The 19,604-nt window shown below is 37.9% G+C and overlaps 1 protein-coding gene across 6 annotated transcripts in view; it reads right to left on the bottom strand.

Annotated features, from left to right (window-relative positions):
- The window catches only part of FHOD3 (formin homology 2 domain containing 3), a 384,381-nt gene that overhangs the window by 100,643 nt on the left and 264,134 nt on the right, over positions 1–19,604 (bottom strand). For all 6 annotated transcript variants that reach the window (XM_033076601.1, XM_033076348.1, XM_033076416.1 and 3 more), the window contains exons 8-10: positions 18,229–18,323; positions 13,928–14,071; positions 11,824–12,056 (exon numbers count right to left, since the gene is read on the bottom strand). In XM_033076601.1, the coding sequence (XP_032932492.1) occupies positions 11,824–12,056; positions 13,928–14,071; positions 18,229–18,323 (472 nt within the window). The remainder of the gene's footprint in view (positions 1–11,823; positions 12,057–13,927; positions 14,072–18,228; positions 18,324–19,604) is intronic.

Here is a 19,604-nt window from a genome sequence, read left to right as displayed (position 1 = left end):
GAAGAAAGAAGGTGGAAGAGAAAACAATATGAGTTGCCAGAAAAAGAAATGCAATGAAGTTAGAAATGGAAGGAAGAGACTGATGAAGAGGGAGTTATAGCCCTCCTGTGTTAGACAAAAAGCCACCTAAAAATTCCTGCTAAGTATGTGCTTGCACAAGGGTAGCTACCGATATAAAACTGCTATACTCTCCCTTATTTACATTTTACTATTATTTTAAGATTCAAAGCTGCCAATAATTTTTCTTGAGCTTTGCTTTCCATTTGCAGCTGCCCTACCTGCAGAAGCATTAATGGAAAGCATACATAACAATAGCAATGTTCAACACATTAGTCATTATGTTGTGTCTTTTTTGGCCTAAAGGACAGTACACACTGTGCTGGCATGGGACAGCTGGCATTGGACATCACGCTTTCTAAATTAAACCAAATAAAACATTCCTGCTAAGTAACCAATAGCTCAACTGGGAAACAGAACAGGGTGAACCACTGAGTTAGAAATAACAGAGAGACCAAATCAGTTCAGGACTATTAGCAAATAGCAATATTTAAGTTATCAAATGCCAGTACATGAATTATTTCAGTATAGTCATTAAGTGTGGTCGAAGCAGGCTTCAGTTCAGCAGTAATTCTGGCAGAAGAGAAGTGTAAGTCATGCATAAAGCCTCCACAACCTACAAACCATGTAAGTAAAATAGGAAAACTATATTAAACATAATGAAAAAGGCTACACTGTCTGTCTCCCGTCCCTCATACCTATGCTTTTCACCTTCCCAAACCAACAGACTCATGGAAGATGCATTTGCAGTTGATACAGTTCTCCACTTGATTTAAGGATGTCTATACCATTAAGGTTATGCTCCATGCGAGAAGGAAAACACACAGTCAGTAATGAAGTTTGCAAGACACTCATATTCCTTGCATTTTCCCAAAAGCTTGTTTTCTTTCCTCTCATTCTGAAGGGATGCTCTGTGGATTTTTTTTCCATTTAGAATCAGTTTCCATGTTATAAGAATAATGAATATTTACAGTGTGAGATCATGAACTCATTGAGTGCAATGCAAAGTGTCAATCCAAAATCTGTTGCATTTATACGGAGTTAGTTACAGAATAACCAGGAAAATGGCAGTGCCTGGAACTTTTTCCAATACTCTGGTAAATTTTCACAAAGTGAAACTATTCCTAAGGTGGCTTAGTGACATAACCATCTCAGTTGTCATCTCTCCATCTCCCAGTCCTGACCACAAATTTATACCTCCCTTACACAGACACCTCTCAACTTTCACACATTTACTCATTTACTGGAAAAAATAAAAGAAAGTGTTGAACTAGAGAGCATTCATATAATCCCTTCTTACTAGCTCAAGCTTTGTGATTTCCTGTGAAAGGAAACTTCTGTATCTGCTTGTCCTAGAGCACTCAGATTTGGAAAATAACTCATGAAGTTCTGTGGGATCATGGTTCTCTGTTTAGAGCACAATACATCCTATAATGCTGGCAGCACAGCTATTGCTTATATGAACAAGAGTGTCCCCACTATTGCTGTGTTTAAAGCTCCCATCAGAACTCCACATCAGTGATGTCAAAATTTTTCCTCTCCTCAATTGTTTCAAAATGCCAAAAATCATTAGTGAAATACTTATCTGATATGGTGGATCTTATAAATTTGCAAGAGTTCTTTGAGGATTTATTCCACCTTATGAGGCCATGGCTAAAACTACAGGAGTTTACACAGCATGGAAAAAGGAGTTGAAAAAAAAAATTGGATTACAGAGAAATCATTCTTCTGTCAGGTCAATGGCTCCTTCCTCAAGGGTCCTTGGACTCTAGGTCAAAATTTTAGAAGAAGTTTTGATTGGAAAGCTCTTTTCCTTTGCTAATATTCAGTGTAGGAGGGCAACAACTACATGGCAAGTGGTTGGAAAAGCCAGAGGAAGGATCTGGCTCGGTGTGACTTGGCAGCAGAGATGATCACTGTGCACAGAGGCAGACACACTCCCCAATCTGAGGCAGCCAGTGTGGTCTAGGGAAACTTGCACAAAGGAATTAAGTGTTGCATAGGGGAGAAGCTCAACACTTTGAATGCCCTCTTCTAGCAACTAAATTCACAATTTGAGTCCTCGAGAATCCCCAGAAGAGGGATCAGATACAGATCAGAGGAGAGGGGTAAGTTCACAGGCAGGAATGATGTGTGCTCTTCTTTTAACCAAAGCAACAGTGGCAGTCATTTCAGTCTTGTTAGAGGTCAGATATCCTGTCCAACAAGACAGGCAGTTCCTGCTAACTATCTTTCCTAAAAGTTAGAAAAGAAAAACTTCTGTGTGAATATTTATTGAAATGGGAAAACATTTACTAGAGTCAGATGCTGAAACGCAACAGCAGACATGTTTGTGAACTCATCTGAACTGTCCAGAGTTATGTGTTCCTTTTGGCATGCAGTGGAGAAGAGGTGATGTGGAAAAGCTCATTGTCCCTCTCACATACAGATGCAAATTTGGAGTCAATGCAATAGTGGAATTAAATTAAGAAAAAGGACTCATGGGGAGGTTTCCAATTAAATGAGGTTGCAGAAGCCAGTATGATTTTTGGTAGTGCAGAGGAATCTATCCTGTTTACAAAAGGCAAATATTCATCCAGTGCCAGGGAGGAAGGCCTTCAGCTAATGCTGAAGGATCAGATATATTCAGGCAACCTTAAGGTTGTTCCTGGGTTACTTCCCATCCATGATAAAAGTATCAGGTTAGAAATGTTAAAAAAAAAAAAAAGCTTTATAGCACTGAAAACAAATTTCATAACAATCACTCTGCTTATTTTCATCTTTAAAATGCATTACTGCTACAGTCTAAAAAACTGAACAAATAAACAAAACCCCACCCCCCCCAAATCTTTATGAAATTTATCATTGGTCATGGTAACTAACAAACATCTTGTAAGGCACAGGTTTTACTCAGTTGTTTCAACTAAAATTTGAAAGTATTTATAGCCCCTTAAAATAATGTGCATATTAAAAAAGATTATGAAAGTGCAATTTATGGAGAGAGAACCACTAGGGCAGCAAAACAAAATCTTGACACAGGATTTAGAAGTAAAGGATTAACTTTTCTCCTTTTTACAATACATTTAAAAAGAAGAAATAAAAAGAATTCCAGAAAAACTCGCCCTGCTGATATTAAATAGCTATTCGAAGCTGCAAAGAGAAAAGCACTAATAAATACAGACTGATGAAAGGAAATTATGATAAAGGGACTCCTCTACAAGTTTAGGTGAAGGCAGGGACAGAGTCTTTGAGAAGCCAGGCCTTGCACCTCACACACACCTATCCTAGTCACAGCTGGATGATTTTAAAAGTAAGACACCACTCTGAAGACAATGACTCTTAGTCCACAAGAACTCAAAGCACCAAAACTTGCTCTCGGATCCTGGAGCTGAGCAATATGTACAAGGTTTTGTGTGGTCTCTGTCTTCTCAGGTTCTCCCCAATCTCTTTGTCTGTAGAGTTTTGATGCAGGTAGCTTGAAAGAACTTAGGATTTCTTTCTAGCTTGTAGACCAGAAACACAAGCTCCTCACTACCCGTCTCCAAAAAAATCCCAAAAGTAGAGCTAAAAGAAAAATCAAAGACTGTGTTGAAGGAACAAAAAATCCCCCAACAGACAAACAACCCCAACCAATCCAAACAAAAATCCTTACCAACAAAATAAGCCTGAGCACAGAAACACATTCTGCTTTGCTTGGTATCAAAGGAAATTTTGAAAAGGTAAGATATGCTTCAAATAATTTTAATTTGGAATTAATTTAACCAGTAATGAACCAGAATATAGAACAATAAAAAAAACCACAAAAAACAAACCATCTTGCCAAAATTAGACTACCAAGGTTGCATATACAATGTACATAAAAGTTTACTCATGAGATCCAGCAGATGATCTTTAGGTCCCTTCCAACACAAACCATTCTATGATTCTGTGACCAGGACTACAGGCCACATTCAGTGAAATAAGATCACCATCACCCATTTCACAATATTATTTTAAATTGAATGCTACAGTTGATCTCACAAATGTTTATTTCACGGTTGTTTTCTACCCTCCCTCCTGCAAAACTCTGACCTTTTTTACCTCTTGCACAGTTGCATCCCTGAACTTCAAGTGAACAAAGAGAAACTTGTTCCATCAATGTAAGATATCTAGAAGTCACAGAGGATGTAATTTTATTTTCTCTTGCCATTGTTTGTTATTTTCTTGAATTTATGAGTTCGATTCCGCTTTTGTAGCTTAGATAGCACAATTCATAGCCATATTCCTAAATCCTTGTAAAATAAACAAATGTTTTTGTACACTTCTGTTGCTCCTTCCTTTCTTCTATCCTACCTGGCAAAACAGATGCCTTAATATCTGTAATATAGGTTCCTGTTACTTTTTTATCCATACAATATTATCAGTAACAGTTTTTCACACCTAAATAATACCTAGGCAATGCCTCCACACTTGTTTAACTGCTACAGTTGGTTTATATAGGACACATCAAAGCAGAGCAAGAAGCAGAACATTGCTTAAGATACTGATAAGGCTTTGCAAAAACTTCAAGAGTCACAACTCTGATCATTAAATGACATTGCTGTTTTTACATTTCTAAGAGCAGAGAGGTAAAGAAACCGAATAATGATGCAGATAGACTTTTGGAGTAATATATACTGAAATATATATAGAAAGAGAGAATAAATGCTATTATCAGAGCTTGGAAGTGCACATTGGTTAACACTTGAAGGCCACTGTTATTGACCCTTCAAAGGGAAATGGTATCCTACCAAGCTGCTGTCTTTTTTTCCCCCTATATCACATCCTACCAAGCTGCTGTTTTTTTCCCCCCTACATCACATCCTATGTATGAGAAACCTTTCCAGTTCTCAGAGGATCATGATTGCAAACACTGGGAGTACAGCGGAGAGGTGAACTCTCTAAGGCATGTATACTTCAGTGCATGAGACACTATCATACAGACCCAGAGAACTGCATTTCCTCAGGCAGCTCATGAAAGCTAAACACACAGCAGAAAAAAACAAAATAAAATGATTAGGCTAAGTCATGCTGGGATTTCATTTGTCATGCAGCTAGAATCTATTTAAACTTTAGTGCTTTCTTCACTCCTCCTGAAGTTCAAATAGGACACACCTACTGATATGTTTTAATTCATATAAAAAGAGTTGATATCAACTTGAAACAGTAATAGGACGTGGACCTGAGATACTCATGAAGTTGCAAATGTTAAATTTTTGTGTTATTATTACTTATCGGGTCCATTGTGAGTCAATCCCAATCTATACATCCATGCAGTCCTTTTTTATGGTATGGCTTCAAAAGAAAATTTTTCTTATGTCTCTTCCTCTACTGCATTCCTTATGGGAACTTCCAAGATATTCTTACAAAGAGTAAGATTACAAATGTAACACTTTTAGGGTCCTCCTTTAGAATGTGCTTGACTTAACACTCCAAATCCTGCCTGAACAGGAGAAATTAATGTGTTTTCCAAATCTAAAATAGCAGGTTAGATTTTTATATGGTATTCTTGCCAAAGACTAATAAAGATCTGATGCTACAAACAGACACTACCTTGGCTACCTTACCAGGACATTTCATTACATAGATAAATCCTTCCAAAATCTCTTCTTTTTTATATCCCATTTCCATTTTCACCCATACCAACCAAACTGTGATAAGAGTTATTATCTGTTTCATAACTGATCATATGCCATTCAATGTCTAAGCACACCCAAATGTTAGGTAGTTCAGCTCATACGTATATATCTATGTGTATGTACAAGTATTAAAGAGATTCACATCCACAGATATGTGTCTTCATGTTTATCCTGCAGATATTTTCTTTGTCTAATTTCATGCCTCAATTGTTTTAAAAATCTGAAACTAGGAACCAGAGATAAACATCAAGGGAAAAAAAAAGCAACAAAAAACCAACATGTGTTTCTTTCCATTACAGCAATAAAAGAGAAATTAACTTCTCTCATCTGGGCCTTTAGTAATCTATCACAACCTGAGTCTTACACCAAACGATGATGTTGAATCTCCCCACTTTGCTGCTTCACACCTGACATACCACTCATCACATTTGACACAAACAGGAATTCCAAGGGATGTGGAACAAACCATCCTAAATAAAATTAAATAAGCCCCACTCACCACTATATCTTTGATCTAAGACATTAAGTATTTAATCAAATACAATCAAATATTTTCTTATAGTGTTGTGGAAAGTCACCAGAACATGAAGCATAATGACAAAAACTAGATTTTTTCTGTAGCAAATGCTAGAGGAAAATAAAAGATTAGTTATGGTTTGGGATGTCTGAAAACATGTAAAATCATGACAATAAGAAAAGAAGCCTCAGCTGTATCTAGGACAAACCAACCCTGCAGTCCTGGCTCTACATGAAGCAATTTGAACAATCACTTAATGGAGCCTAATAAGCAAACCAAGGACTGTGCTGTTGGTTAGAAACTTGACAGGAATCCAAAGTTGAGCAGAAAAAATGCTTAGCATCAGAGGTTCAGCTGTATTCATTGTTTTCTGGTAAAATCAAAACAGCATCACAATCTCTGCCTGCATCTTGGCAATCCTCAAACATCAGAAAAATGCATTTTCTAACAAACAGGTCCTCATGGCTTCTCAGCACAGTTTTCCTTTATTTAGACAACTATTTCCCTGTATTTTTCTAGGACCATAAAGGGTATGAAAGACCTTTCTAGCCTAGAAATTTGTGGGAAATATTGGAATTCCCGGTGCGACCCTAAAAAAAAGCAAATTTCATAGATACATAATTCTCTGTTTGTTTCTCTGTTGTTTTTATCTTATCAATATAGCTCTCCTGAAGGTTAGCTCTCCTCAGACTGAAAAAATCTGGAAGCCTCAGGTGGACCTGAACATTTGGTCTTCCTCATATCTTCTTAGCCTCATGGTCTATTAAGAGAAAGCTTGCTAAAGCCAGCTTTGATCACTGATGCAGAATGCCGGCTCCACTCTGGTTAAGTTATTAAGAAGGCAGTCAGCTCTTTCACTTGTTAGGTGCCAAACACAAAAATACTGACCATAAAGTTCTAACCATGGCCAGGTTATCCCTAGCTGAATGTATTTAGTGTTATAAGATAGATCTTAGCAAATCTTTGGTGATTTTTGATAATATAAAACAAATCAAAGCTATGGAAATAAAGAGCAGAGAGTCTAGTAAAGAGAGGTAAACAAATCCTAGCTATTCACAACTTCATAAAGCTCAGCCTTTGACTGTGACTAATTCCATAGTGATGGAGCCGTTCACTCAAATGCTGGTAAGAGGTGTCAGTGTAAATTTCCCAGAAGCTCACTTGAGTATGTTTGCTAAGGTCTGGCTGACACAACCCTGATGGGACACCCAGGATGAGAGATCAGTATGCTCTCTGTGCAGTACTGAAGAAAGGGAAATGCATAGGAAAATGTGAAACATTAATTTGAAAATCTGTGAGGGACAGTTGTTTCTGATTTGTGTGTACAGAACTCAGAGAAGCTGTGCAGTGCTCAAGGGAGCACTGAGAACTTTTTAACAGGCTGCCTTTTACTCTCTGAAACCCAGTCAGGATGAGACTGGGAGAGAGACAGAAATTTGCCTTTTTGTGCTTATTTAGCCAGAAATCACTGCATACAATAACAACATAAATCTAGTGTGAACTCCATGCCACTTCTTGCATTTTTCCCTGACTCTATCCATGGTATGGCTGGAGAACGCTAGTTTTACTTTAAAAAGAAAACAAACAAAAAAACCCAACACAACCCATGGAAGAATGTGTTTAAAAGTCTACTGCATAAGAAGCAGCATGCTAGACCACAGATTGAGAGTACTCAGTTTGGACCAGGGCAGAAAACTTTAGGAGGTACCTCCAGCACAGCATTTAAAACATCATGTTAACAGGACTGAAGTTTCTGCCAGGCTTATTGGTGCTCTATGCCATCATGGTAAGAGAATGAAGTTTTAGCAAAGCAGACCTGCTGCTGGTCAGGACAGGCATCTTAAAATATGCTGCAGTAGGTACAGACCTTTAAATCAACCTTCAGCCTTTCTTAGTAGCTTTTATCAACTTCTTTACTTACTTATTTAGTAACTAACAGACCAGGCTGGGCTTTGCTCTCCATGAAAACTATTTTAACACAAAGCAGATTTGGATCCTTATTTGTTTTGAACCACAGGCAAAAAAGCAATACATTTAGTTTGGAAAAAGGCTGCCAAGTGGATGAAAAAGGCCTGCAAGTTTTCCTTTTGGTTGCCCTTAGCATTTATGGTCAACTTTTCCCATCTCAGAACCCAAAGTCTGCTCTCAATTAGCCTGGCATAGATCTGACCAACTCCATTGACTTCAGACAATTTTTCTGGATATAGAGCATTGTGAGACAGAACAGAATTTGACCAATATTGTCTTCTTTTTGTTGTTTTACCGGCACCATGAAATTCTCTCTTTTTGGAAGACTTATCAGTTGACACGAAGCAGATGACTGTGGACAACCTGTTTGATGTGGTAAACAAAAGCAAAGCAATTGCCAAAACAGCTGATGAGCTAGAAAGAAAAGAAACATGAACATTGTGGGAAAGAGAATGATGGGAAAGAACTTGAACCTTCTACTGAATTTGGTACACAAGTCCAAAAGTAACCTAGACTATTTCCCAAAATAAAATTTAGTACAATGTAAGAGTGAGACTTCAATCTCTAACAGTGTCCACCAGAAGCAATTCCATTGGGTTTAATCCACTGTAAAACCAGACATAAGACATCTGCAGCCACACACAAAGTTTAGAACTTTCAGCCAGAACAACACAGTAAGATTATCATTAGTACTGTTACAATTCCTACTGGGAAAAAAACCCCCCTGTAGTTAAGCAATAAAGACTGAAATCCATTTTGTAGCTATTTTTTGGGAAATACAGCACTGCAAAAACTTATTGTCAGTTTTTTTTTTTCCTTTCTCAAGAGGGACAAGGGTCATTAGCAGGAGTTCTTTCATGGCTGAATAGAAATCACTTTCAATTTACAGAGGTAATAAGTAATTTTAATCCATTTGTATAGATTCCTCTCTACAACATTAGCAATGGAAGCAGCAGGGTCATAATAAGCATTTCTTTTGACAAAATCAGCTGATGCCTGCCTCATATTCTAACACAAGATTTAAAAATTTCAATACAAATTGCCTCAAGATCTTAACTTATGATGTTATATTCAAATCCTTTAAACCAATAAATACCTTGCATTGAAGATGACGTGCTCAAATTTGAAAATTTGATTCCAGAAAACCTCTTTCACATTAATGAATAGAAGCCATAAGGCTTTTCTTTTCTTTTCCTTTTTTTCTTTTTTTTTTTTTTGGTCTCAGTTTAGCTATCAGGTATAGAGATACTGTTGCACACATCTGGACAATTTCACTGAAAGTTGAGACTTACTGGAATACGATAAAGCAGGAAGGCTGTTTTTCCTCTTCCCACCACAACTACAGATTTGGGCAGATAATGAATCTAAAAATGTGAAGGACAGAATCTGCTTATCTGAAAAGCTTGTTGACCAGAAACACTTTACCAGAAAAATGACAATTATAGAAGATCCAACAGTTGTGTAACTTCTTTTTATGGCAACTTAAACAATTGCACTGAGCATAGAACTTGCATTCCCAAATCCTGAACATACTTTGTAGTCTGCAATGTCCCATAGGGAAAAAAAATATGATTTGTCAGCTACAAATAGTATTTTCTGTCTAAACCTGCTAAGAGGACTGGAGAATGGGTGTGAGGGCTGTGGCAGTATTTTTATTTAACTAATATGCAAAGTAAAGGTCAAAATTACACACATTCATAATCAAATGCCTGTTTTCTTACAGAGCCAGGTGAGCAAGTTGAACACTCCAAATGGGATTGAAGAGAATTTAATTATTGTCCCACAGAAGATAACTGCAACACGAAATTAAAATTGACTGCTTAGATAAAGACTTCTTTCTTGTATTTAAACTTAAATTATACTTTAAAATATGTCACTGTCAAAGAGTGTGTGGAGCAGAACAGGATAATTTTTTTTTCAAAAAAAGTAGCATGATTATTGAAATTATGTTATATTGGTTTAAAAATATTTCAAAGAGCTTCTGAAACTTAATCTGTTGTGTTTTTATTCCTTCTATTCTATTCTATTCTATTCTATTCTATTCTATTCTATTCTATTCTATTCTCACTAAAAATTAGCGCAAACACAAATTTATTAGAAGTTACTGAAGACTGTAAAAGGAAGCTAGCAAGCACACACAGTAATAGTGATAAAACATATTAGTAGAAGTTGTTGTCCTGGATGGCTTCTATTTGTTTAAGTAATTAACATTAAGGGAATGAACAATTTCTGCAGACTTGAAGCATCTCCTCACTTCCAATCCAAATTCATCAGTTAAAAAAAAAGCCATGTAAATCATATAATCATAAATATCTGCTCCACATCTATGGCTACAGATTCCAAGTCATATTGTTAAGTCCTGAAGCAGGGCCCAAGGTCATGCACTAGGCATCCCATGCAGAGCAGCTGAAGCTCCCAGCTGTACTCACACTGAAGATGCTTTAAACTCATCCTCAAATGCACTGTCATCCTTGTTATCAGCCTGTAAGGCCATGGGGCTCTCAGCTGTCAGCCCACTAAAGACCAGGCCATGGAAGGTGATGGAAAACAAGCATTAATATGTTGTCGAATGCCAAAAGAAAAATAAAAAAGAAAGAAAATAAAGTGCTGTTTATGTGGTATACAACATGCAACTACTGTTTCAGTTATCTGGAGTCTTACATTTTCAGACTGGCATAACCCATTAAACTTTAGTCAACCCAGCTCTCTTTGCAAGGACTGCTTTACATGCAACATAGGATTTTAAGGCTCTAAGTTTACATCCTGCTAACCAAGAGAAACCTTCAATGAACTTCTCAAAAGTTATAATACAAAATATGCTCTTGTACAGACCACCCTTCAGCCTTTCAAACTACATCATCAGCAATGAGATGACACTGTCCAGCTTTTTCTGTGTGTAGCTTATGCATCACCACCTGAACTTGTCAGCCAGATTCCCTTTAGAGACAACAGCCAGTCTCAGAGATTGATTCATCTTGGTTGAAATTTCAGGCGTGCAGAACACATTAGATAACTGAAGGCCCACCAGTGTTTGCTGCACTCCACTAACATCAAAGACAGGAGAATTGATCAGACATATAACTTTTGTGAAATTACTTCCAGCCCTCTTGTGCAGCAGTCAGATGTGCTGAGGATCTGTTGCTCCTTTTTTTCATAAGCACACATAGCCTAAGACAACCCTCAAAGGACTGGCAAAGACAACATCTTCAACTGACTCCACTGCCGCAGACTGCTGCTCAGCTAACCATTACTGCTTCTCTTTTGTTAATTATAAAACATTAGATATATTCACTACTATGCTGTAGCTTTAAAGGCAAATATTTATGCTGGAATGAAGAGGAGAAAAAAAATAAGAATGAACTGTAACATATACAGAACAAATAGCTATGAATTAATGTTACCATGCTCTTGTTACAGTCTTCTGTTATGTGGACATAGTGAATATAAAATCTGTCAATGGATGAAATTAAGCTGAGCTAGTTCCCATACCAAATGCTCTATCTCATATGGTTTGGGTCCACTTACTTAGGACGGATGGTGCCAAAGAACTTAACTATGTAGGTGACTTACCTATCATTTTAATAAAGTGCAATGAACAGAAAGTAACAGTTGAAGAAAGGAGCATCCTTCAGCTCCTGCCCTTACCTCTCACTGAGCTCTTCCACGCGCTGCCCGTGGCTCAGCACGAAGCTCCCCTGCCCGCAGGGGCTGGCGGGGGCTGATAAAGTGCTTTTGAGGTTCTGTGCCGAGTGCCTGCGGCTCCGCCGGCGCTCCAGCCCCCGGCGCTCACCAGCACCAAGGCTGGCCCTCCTTCGGTCCTTGCGCCCGCTGGGAGGGGGCTCTGCACTCTCATCTCCATCTTCGTGCCTCAGTGTCACCTGAGAAACAAAGGAAGAAGGCTGACATGGTTGCTTCAGCTACCACAGGTCTTCACACTGAGGCTTAAAAATGTCCTGGTCTCAACATGATTAACTCTTATCAGCATCACTATTTCTACAGTTACCAGTAGCGCAGTGTCTATCCATTAGTGCAGTGTCTATCCATTAGCGCAGTGTGGCAGCTCTAACAATGGAATTACATACTGATGCCTTGCACACAATACTATAGGACCTGTAACAACACATTTTTGTATCTCCTAAACTGTTTTCTTTTTAAATGGGACTGAATTTTCAAGGAAGCTGAGCAGTTTTGGACAAGCTCTCTTTACATCCTTCCAAAATACTTAGGTGAAGACTTGGTTTTAGTGAAGCCAACAGGAAAAAACTCCATGCATTGACTGATTCAACATTTCCACATGTTCAGACATGACACTTGTAGTGCTTAAGTGGAAGTTACCATCTGGAAATAGCAGAGGACTAAAGCATGGATACCATGCCAAACTGCTGCATGCCCCTGATGTGCCCATGTGAAGTACCTCTAATAGAAAGTAAGTGTTAGCTTATGGCACAGGAGGACAGATATCCCTGGCAGAAACAACATAGTAACTGGTGGTTCTCATCTAAATGCAGCCTAACATTTAAATAATCACTTTATGAGAAAGATCCACTCAAATAGGTAGAGGTACACAAACGGCAACGTGTGTCATCAGAAGAATGCCTATCTTCTTGTTTCTATTAGTCTTGTCACTCTGGTAATTCTTACCAGAAGTTTTTTTTAAAAAAAAACAAAGGGGGAAGTGAGATATCTCTGCTTGGGGTGCAAAATCTGTTTCTGTGAGTAAAAGCAGATTTTTTCAGGTAAAAAAACAGGATTGGCAGAAAAAAGGAAGACTCTGCATAGACATGTTTAAATTTAATGCGGTCATCACGAAAAAGCTGGCACCTAACTAAGTCAACTGCCAATTCTGTAATTAAGTCTTTCAGTAGGCGCAGCATGCACAAAAAAACCCAATCCATCCATTTAAGATTAATTGCTATATTTTTAAAAGGACTTTAAAAGATGATGCCTCTGATCATAGAAAAAGAAAGAATATTATTGAGCCCTGTCATTCTCTTGTTCTTCCTCTAAATTGCTTAACTCTGCTAGTTAGTGAAGTGGCATGGGAGTAGAATTGATGGAGAAAATGGAGAATTAAATCTATCAAATCCTTTGCTGGACTTAGGCAGAGATGAAGTAATTTAATTTTGTCACATTAGAACACTAGTTCACATATACATTACAACTTCAGCCTAAACTTCCTAGCTCCAACACTTCCCAAAGTCAGAAAAAACCCTAATTATTAAGAAACTGGATATCCTACCTATACATATAAATGCTTCAGAAGTAGTTATTTTATACCTAGGTGGTAAATGTGGAGTCACTCATTACTCCATTGCTGAAAACTGCATAGGATCTGGTCCAGTGTAAACTCTTAAACACGGACTTGCTGGATATTCTGTTGCAGAGCAAGTGGTATTTGTGAAGTTGAGCTCAGCTGAACCTTTCTGACAAGCTGAGTACTTTTGCACATGGGAAGAACTTCTACTTGCTTCAGTATGTGTAACTAGCAGTTGCAGAAAGGAGGCTAGTAAATGTGCTGGTTTGCCTTGGACTATGCCCCAGCTTTAATATGAAATGACTTTGCATTAAAGGCCGCTATGTGCCACAGCAGGTCACATATACAAATGTGTATAATGCTTACAGTAACCAGATGTTTTTCTTTGAAAATAGGAGAGATAACCAAATTTCACCTAGGTTACATTCCCCTCTCCTCTCAGCTTTGAAGTTTGCACAAGCTGTAAGATGCATAAAACAGGGCATGTTATGTTACCTCATAAATGTTAAATTGCTCAACTAAGTCCAAGTCTGTTCCTTTCTTGTTCAAGTGTCTCTGTGAAATAGCTTCAATGCCTAGCTCTTCCAGACAGTCCACCACATCGTAGAAAGAGTCTTGATCTGGCAGTCCTGACAGCGTCTAAGAATCAAAGGAAAAACATTTAAATCTGCTTGTTTTGAAAAGAATTAAACAAAAGACTTTAAAAGCAGGTGGTAAGTGGTGCTATGTATGATTTCAATAAAGTAAAACCCATGATGTGGGATTAGAGACACGGATAGAAAATAAAAAACAAGTGGCACAGCTTTTAACAAACAATTCTCTATACTGTGTAGAAAAATGAATAATTGGCAAAACATATAAATCAATGTTGCTATTTTACACAAAAAAGTATGGAAAATGCAGGCCTTTAAAATACACCTTTGGATTCTTTCTGGCCGCATTCAAGTACAGACTTAGAGAACAGAGAATGTTAAACCATCAAACATAGGGATAAAAGCAATGATGGAGAAAAAGCCCAAAACATAAAGCTAGAAAGAGTAAAGCTCAGTTCCTACTGATTCCTCTAAGTTTAGCCTTAAGAAGAAAAAGTCCTGTGCACAGCTGTGTGATGTCAGGATAGAAGGATCTATCCCACACCATGTGCCTACTGTTCTCCACACCTGCAGCAGCAGTCATCTTCCCTGAGTACATATTGGTTTGTATTACAGAGATAGTGAATCCTCTCCTCCCTTTTAAATTAAATTCTTATTAAAGGCACACTGACTCCTTAATTCCTGTTTGCTACTGATTTCTAGTCAGTTTGCGCTGATTTTTTTCTGCTCCTTATGCGTGATGTAGAATCCTGCACATGTTGAGTAGAATCTACTGAACACACCATGCCACCTACCTGCAGGGCAACACATCCCTCACCATATGAACCAGTCTATGCACAGCTATTATTGCAAAATACCTTTGCATGCTGGAAGCAATAGTTTTTCTGGATTAGCTCACCAGACAGAAGCGTACTCTGAAGTAGTTTCCTCTCTCCCTTTCAATTAGCTAAATAATTTATCCATATTCCCAACAGAGGAGAGAAAGAGCAAGGGAAAGAGATGCAAAACTCAGGCTCCCTCCAAGGAGAGTTACATCTTCTCATGCTTGGGATGGGATGAACTGTGCTCTGTGAATACTGTTTTTCTGGAGCCCATCTTTTCCAAGGTGGCTCTGAGCAGCACAGTGCAGAAAACACCAGCCTCCCTGGGCTGTCTCCCTACAACAAGAAGCTTTACATTCAGAAAAATGGGTCTGGATTGGATGACTAATGAGAGAGAAATGGGCAACTAAAATAGCTGTCTTGTTAAATAAAGCACCTCTTTCCTGTAATGTAAGGCACTGAAATATGTGCATCAACAATGTACATTTTAATTTTTTTTTTTTTCTAACTAAACACAACACAGAAATATTTTCTTCTTCAGTCATTACAGGTCAATGATTGGTGAAATCCATCACAACAGGAATTCTTAGCACAAAGATCAATTAAGTATCAAGGTTATATGTTCAGGCTTTAATTAAGAATTTATCTCTTTCCAGGACAGCATTTAAGCCTTTGTTTAGAACCCACTGAAGACTATGAAACTAAAATGTCCTAAACAGTGCTGAAAAGAGATATCACATTTATTTTGTTCCTTCCTAAACTGATACCTAGCATTGAGTAAAAATCCAAGGATTTAGCAAATGAAGTTCTCACTCTGAACATTCAGTAGAACTTTAACTTGGATGCAGAAATATTATAATAGAAAAGTGTTCAACTATGAGGCTTTCAGTTGCAAATGAAAGTCATGGACAGCAACTACTCTGACCCAAATGCCTTTATGCACACTAGGGTGTGATGTTTTATCTGCAAAACAGTGGAGGAACAGTCAGATCTTCTGAGCATTTGCTTCCAAAAATAACAGGAAATTATCTTAATGTTGATATGCAGATCACCCACCTTCAAGTACAGCTTTTTAAAAATCCAAGGTAAGGCAAGCTGTAGACTGGAAAAACAGCAGCATAAGGTAGTATTTACTGGCAACTGCTACTGTCAGCAGACTTTTATAGGTTATTATAATTTTAAATCACACAGCAGTGTAAATCCAATTTTCACTGCATGTTGTTAACCAGAACTGGGCAATTGAACTCCCAAGTATAGAAATAAAATATTTTTCCTTTGCATGGTTTGTCATTGCACTCACAGATCCACTTCCAGAGCCTAAAGCATATAAAATTCAATTTCTAACTACTCCAGGGAAAATAATGAAGGTTATATTGGAACTATGCACAACCAGAAGTATCTGCACTGGGAACACTCTCATCTAAAGGATTCATTAATGCCTAAGTCCTTACAAATTAAGAGAGGGTTAATAAAATATTGGCATAACTAAATTGGTTGAGCATCAACAAAAGAGAGGAAGAGGATAAAAGGACTGGAGCAATTCTTATGTCTGGGCAGATATGTTTTCTGCTCTGGAGCAGGAAGGATAACAGTCTGTAAATGGATACATGGAGAAAGAAAAGAGAGTACAAGCATGCTTCCTTAAGACAAATCCTTCATTAGGACTCTGCCCACACTGAAAACTTTGACATTTCCCTGTCTAGAGAAGCTGAAACCATCTGAGTCTTCTTTGTGTTCTCTGCGGGGGAAAAAATTACAACTGTTACATGTTGCTTGCTGTTTTCTCTATAATCATGAAAAATATCCCATTAAAAACACCATAAAGCTGCCCATAAGCCAGATCATAATTATAAGTGTGGATTTGTGGGATTCCTCTCTTCCTTGATCTTCATAACTGCCTTGGTCCTTTGACTGTGACATGCTTTTTCTTTTTGTCTGTTTTTAAAGAACTACCTCCTCCTAAAAATAGCCTTAAATGTACTGAAAAACTCAGACTAAAGGAATCAACTACAGGAAAATAAAAATGTCAGCGGGAAAATTCTTTGAGCAAGTCAAACACCAGGTAGGTTACAACTGTGCAAATGATGAAGAGAACTATCTTAGAAAGAGGAATCAGTACACAAAAGGTGTAAAGCAGAGACATCCATGACTAGTCACCTTGGCTTTATCAACAGCTACAGAGAGAAGCAGACCTAACTGGTGAGGCTTTTCAGAAAGAGTACAGTAGTAAGGTAAGGTGGTCTTTTAAACTCAAGAGGAACCTTACTACTGCGGAAGCAGGAACAAGGGTGACTCTAAGCATAAGTACAGTAAGATAAGTAACATCACCAGGAAAGGTTAGTCTCTCTCAAGCATATTTGCTAGAAAATATCTGCCATTAAGAAATCATTTTATAAAAAACCAACCAACCAACCAACCAACCAACCAACCAACCAACCAACCAACCAACCAACCAACCAAACAAAAAAAACCCAAACAAAAACTCAACAAAAAAGCAGCCCACAATTCCAATCATGTAGCCAAGAGCCCAATAAGCTGGCAGCTTGGTGTATAACCTCCATGAACAAACTCAGCATCTTCAAGTGAATACAATGAGCAATAATAATATTTCCTAATACTCTGCCCTATTAAGTATAACCATAAACCACACAATTATTTTGTTTGCCAAGAGTATGTTGGCCTTCTGTGTTCTTTAAAAAAAAAAAAAATCTTCAATTTTAGTAGCCCCTTTCAATTTGTCTATAACTAGATGCTGATTTTTAAGGAATTTACACTAATAAATTTCTAAATTTCAAGGACTTTCCATTTTGTCCCTCCCAATAGCAAAAGTCAATATTTCAAAAAGTATTTGACTTTACTGCAAAGTTATGATTTTTAAATCTGATCAGCAGAAAATATAAGGAAATAAAAAAAATATGACCTTACTTTTTCAAGCACTTACTAGCACTCAGACCTCTTAAATTCATCCTATTTATATTGCAGCAAAAAAAGTATTTAAACTATATGAATTAGAAAACTGTGCACAACACAAGCCTTTGTAAGCATGTGATCTTTTCACCAGCACTTGCTTTTCTACTTCACTTGGATAGTCTGTTGAGTTAGTTTGTCACATTTTCTTTAGTGTTGCATTGTCAGCGCTGGGAGAGGAGCCATGTCAGACCACAATGACACACAACATCCGCCAAAATAACAATTCTGCTCCCAGCTGCTGCCTCTGGGTGGCTGCAGCACAAGTAACAGGAGTGTGCTGATCCATTACAGCTTCTCCTGCAAAATCTCTGTGATAGGTCTCTGCTGTCATACACTCTCAACAGGGAAGTTCATTACACAAATGAAAACACTAATATTATCTGCACCAGCCATGCTAACAAAGTAAACAAACCTTGTTAACCAAGGTCATTGCATAAACCAGTAGTTCTGTATCAACTCCATCCTTCTCCTCCAGTATCTCCATGATGTTGGACCATGGCTTGGCTCCTAGAGAAAAGAAGAAATTATTTGTCACAGTAGTCAAAATAGAAAGCTACAGCAACAACACTCATCCAAGAAGTAGCACAAGTTGGAGAATGAGACCAGGTGAAAGTTCAAGCAGAAAGATCCAGCTTTGTCTGCAGTCTCTCCTGCTCCCCTGAGAGAGAAGTTCATGTAGACAGTGAAAACTACAGTCCAGCCTATTGCAGGGATATAAAATATGGCAGGTGGACTCTCCAAAGGTACCAACTTCTCTCCCTTGATGAAGAGGGAAGCTTTGTTAGCACAGTGTGACTGACACTAAAATTCTAAAAATCAGGTGACAGGAATTTTACCCAGCCTATCACAGGTTCACACTGGCTTTGAAAAATCTTCAGCATTGACTGACATGCTGTGCTTTCAGTGTGCCTGCTGCTCCTATTTCTGGTGCTATTGCAGAGTTGTGCTGCATTAAGGTAAGGCAGGTTAACAAAACATTGTGGCAGAGAATCAGTTTTCTCAAATTGCAGGCTATGTGTCTTGGAGAAAAGAAATGATCAATGATGGGAAAATATTTTTGCTGTGGCTCTGTCTCAAAATACTTCAATAGGAAACCTACCTACAGAACTTTCAGATAAGATTCTCTTATTTTCCACTAAAAAAGATCAAAATTTGTGCTTTTAGTTATTTGCTTGATTTGCATGTTGATTTGAGTTTGCATATTTCTCTGATACCTAAACCCTAATGGTTTAGTGAGTTATTGTGCTAAAAACATCAGGCAAGCAACACACTATCCAGACTCAGCCTCTTGTGTTGAAGGTACCTTGTTAAACTGTCCTATCTCAGTTGACTGAATGGCAAGATGGCTGCATTTACCAAATTTTATCTTGGAAAGTTGAAATAAATAACGAAAGACCGCAATTCAGTGTTTTGTTTGGAGTAAAGTTAAAGGTGAGGAGGAATAAGCACAGAGCTAACCTTAGCCTAAAGATATACTCAATCCAACTACACAAACATAACTGTGACAGTCTTTCAATTTCAGAGGGAAATATGCACAGTATTCCAACAGTCCACATCCCCTGAACACTACATAGATGATGAGAGTTTCAGTATATCCAGGTAGCAAAATGCAAATGTGCTATCGCAGCTGCCTGTTGCTGACTGATCAGTCATCCCAAGGTCTACACTCTGTATTACCCTGTAACAGCCCTTGCTTATTAAAGATGATATCATACATGTACCCTGCTACACAAACATAAAATCTCTGCTAACCAAGGATCTACATTTTTAAGGCAATGGCAGTGCACT

This window comes from Catharus ustulatus, chromosome 1 (genome assembly GCF_009819885.2).
Source record: "Catharus ustulatus isolate bCatUst1 chromosome 1, bCatUst1.pri.v2, whole genome shotgun sequence".
NCBI lineage: Eukaryota > Metazoa > Chordata > Aves > Passeriformes > Turdidae > Catharus > Catharus ustulatus.
This window is presented reverse-complemented; position numbering and strand designations above follow the sequence as displayed.